This window comes from Empidonax traillii, unplaced genomic scaffold, assembly GCF_003031625.1.
Source record: "Empidonax traillii isolate 1590-97213 ecotype Southwest subspecies unplaced genomic scaffold, ASM303162v1 scaffold624:size695616, whole genome shotgun sequence".
Lineage (NCBI taxonomy): Eukaryota > Metazoa > Chordata > Aves > Passeriformes > Tyrannidae > Empidonax > Empidonax traillii.
In genome coordinates, this window is record NW_020955817.1 from 384,329 (window position 1) to 387,883 (window position 3,555).

Here is a 3,555-nt window from a genome sequence, read left to right on the forward strand (position 1 = left end):
TTGTTTCCCAGCATACCAGCTTGACCCTCGTGAACCCACATGGCTCTAATTACAGATCCTCTGGAAAGCAGCTTAGTGCAGTACTTTGGAGAGAAATGGAAAGGCAAAGACTGTGATATTTGGAACACAGCTGGGACTTGCTGAGTCCTACTTGGAGATGTGTGTTGGATCCCCTTCCCACTGCTCCCCCGAGTGGACTTTGCACCTCAGTCTGTACCCACTCTCACTGCAGGTTAATGGTTCTGGTGTTCTTGGTGAACTGGGACAGAAAAAGGCAGAACTGAGCACAGCCCAGCTCCAATCCAAAATCAAACACCTCCACAAGCAGAAAGTGAACTCAGAGCTCACAGGATTTCTCCTTACAGTGACCCAGAGTAGGGAAGACAAGAATGAAGTGCAAAGAGGCACGATGGAATGCCTTTGTCACAAAAATAAGTGTCTCCCCCGTGGCAGCTGCTGGTACAGACTAAGGTCACCTACGGATAATCCATCTTCTTGGTGAAACAGGGAATTTCTGGTGTGCTAAAGCAGCCTTGCACTGGTTCCCAAAAGAAGTGAGAAAAGCCTCTGGTGCTGGAGGAAGAGTTTCAGTCCCACCACATTCCTCTTTCCCTAGTCAATATTATCATCCCCGTCTTACAGGGCAGGAAACCAAAACCATAACATGTGGAAAGTTTCACAGGGAGACATTGGGTCTTCTATTTCCCACTCTATCTTATCTGTAAGACCCACTTTTCCCACACAGATTACTTCAAGAATACCTCTCCCCTGAAACATGAAACACAACCTCCCCCCAGGCATGCGGAGGACATGTGCCATCACTGCCTCTTGTCGTACCTCTATGCCCCATATCTGCAGTCCCAGCTTCCTCTCGATGGTTGGCAGATTCGTGTCACCGTCTGTCATCCTGCGGCCTGAGCTGGAAGGCAAAGGAAGAAGAAAACCCAAAATAACTCTATAATTGGGTACAGCAGTAGGTGTGCTGGTCAGCTGGGCTCCTCTGACTGTCACTGGGGGTTTATTACAGATCATTCACACCTCAATGTGTCCTTCTCTCTCCGATGACCATCAACAGTCAAGTGGGATGAATCCCCATTCCCAGGCTATCCATGCTCATGGGAAGCCCAGCAAAGACCGGATAGGATGCTGCTGTTTTGGTGTGGGATTATTTTCCCCCTATTTGAATAGGTGGAAAGGATTCACCAGGGTGCTGGACCTGACTTCAGTACTGCTTTGTTCCCACCGTGGCATGAGGGATGGAGGAGACAACAGTGGCCCTCCAGGAGACCTCCTGGACCAGTGGCTGGAAGTCAGGTCAGGTACCCAGACCCTGAGGCACTGGGAGCCCAGGGAATGAAGCCTTTCTACTTCAGGACGAGATTCAGCTCTACATGAAGACGGGTACCTCAGGTATCTCAGGGCAGGGCACAGGCCCTCGGCTCCATGAAGGTCAGTGGAGACACAGCCAGCACAGTCAGCAGAGCACATGGAGCGACCCAATCCATGACCAAGATGTTTATTTTACAGGCAGCTCTGCAGATTCCTAAGCTCTGCTGCCTGTATGGGGAAGACGTAGGTTTCAGGTTGCCCAGGACAGGCTGTGTTTGCGAAAGGGCAAGAGCCATATCAGCCTTTCCCTTGTGAGTCAATCCTGCTCACACATCAAGGCCCAGCCTCGAGAGAACACACGGCTCACTGATCCCTGTGTCCCGCATTCATCTGTCAGTGCCCTCCCTCGATTTGCATTTGCTCATGACAGACTGAACGATTGTGCTGTGTTAAAGACAACAAACAACTCGATTGACTGAGTTTTCTCCTCTGTCCTGGGATGAAAAGGCTGCACTGGTTGTGGGCCATGGTCCCTCCTGCTCTCCTCTGCTCTGCTGCAAGGAACTCCTCACAAGGAGGAACAGAGCCATCCACGGCTGCCCAGCGTGGCACAGCCACTGCGCCACGGAGAGATGGAAGATAAGGGAACCTATTGCACAAAGCCATGGGAGCAGCTTCTTCTGAAGGAGGGAAAGGACTGAGACAGATGATCCCCCTGCCAGAAGGCGTGTTTGTTGTTTGTTTTACAAGAGCATGGAGAGATGTGCTGCACTTGGCACCACAAAGTCATAAGAAACGTGTGCCGTCCCAAAGAGTTTGCACACTAAGTAAGAGCACAGAAATGGCTGTTCTACGTAGGAACATCGATCCACCCAGACCTTCCACAGCCCAGAGCTGCCAGATCCTGGCCCCTTGCACAGGCAGTAGGGAGATGCAGGTATTTCCAGGCGTGTTTTGAGCACAGCCCCAAGACCTCTCTGTTAACTGAGCAGGAAGCCACAGTCTGGCAGCACTGGTAGCAGGAGTCAGACGTGCTCACTCCTTCCTGAACACAGACAAGATCTGAAGGGTTGTGGAAGATTGAATCCATGTGGCCTTGTGTCCCTAGCAGGGGCACATTCAGCAACTTTCATCTCCCTCTCAGGTCCTCCAGATACCTTCCAGTCAAGAAAATAAATAGCAAGGACAAAAAAAGACATTTTTCATCCAGGTCCCAGAAAAGTAATCAAGACCCACACAGATTACACGCCAGATCCAGGAAGATATTTCAGTGTCCACAGAGGAGATGAGATATATAGTGTTCTGAATGGCATCCTGACTCACCTACTGTGGAGTCCAGGGCTATCAGGAACTGAAGCCAGAAACATGATCTCAGTTCAGACCCTTAACCAAAAGACCTCTCCTTTCTTTTAATATTGCATTTAGAAAGTCCCTATCAAAGAAAAAAAAAAAACAAAAAAACCCAAACCAAGTGAAGCCTCCTTCCCTCAGCTATCTTTTAAATTTATTTAGGGTTTTTCCTTCCAGTGTCGAAACAGGCAGAACCTGAAAACAAAGCCAGTGAAGATGTTTACATTTGAGGGAGAATTCAGGGCAGTTTTTTAGCCACACTGACACCATTCCCTGTGGAAGGAGCAGGCGTCTTGCTTGGGAACAGCACAGGGAACCGGCAGCTGTGAGACACAGCTGGATCCCTGCTTCCCCCAGCACCCCAACCCCTCCTGGAAAAGTTCACCCGGAGGATGCTGAGATTCCTCTGACCACAGGCAGTCGTGCTGGACAAAACCCTCTGAAAAACAGCCAACAGATTCCCAGTCAAACCTGTCTGACTCCAAACGGAGACCTTGGATCCTCCCCGCTCCAGGGGCTCCTTTCTCTGTCCTAAATTTGCCCATTAGTGTTGGTCCTCACTTTTCTGGGAAATGCTGTCCCTCCCTTCCTCCTTAGTAATTTAGCTGGGGGAGTGTGAATCACAGTCAAGGTTGGCTGTTTCTCTGGACTTTCCAGCTTCTTCCGGCCGGTGGCCAAGTTAGAAATAATAGGAATATGACTTATATAATCGAGCGGCTCATTTCATTAATGATTTAATGTGGGGTTTTTAATCAGATGATCCCATAATTCAACTCCTGTCCGGACATAAAATCCAGTATTAATGGAGTGAAAACTCCCCATCTGTTCTGAAACCAGGAAGGACAGAAACTTTTCTAATTTAAAAAGAAAAAAAAA

At 49.2% G+C, this 3,555-nt stretch overlaps 1 protein-coding gene across 1 annotated transcript in view; it reads right to left on the reverse strand.

Annotated features, from left to right (window-relative positions):
- The window catches only part of VILL (villin like), a 24,180-nt gene extending 23,249 nt beyond the window's left edge, over nt 1-931 (reverse strand). Inside the window, exon 1 of the mRNA XM_027898804.1 lies at nt 838-931. Within this exon, the coding sequence (XP_027754605.1) occupies nt 838-906 (69 nt within the window). The 5' untranslated portion in view covers nt 907-931. The remainder of the gene's footprint in view (nt 1-837) is intronic.
- Between the last annotated feature and the right edge of the window lie 2,624 nt (nt 932-3,555).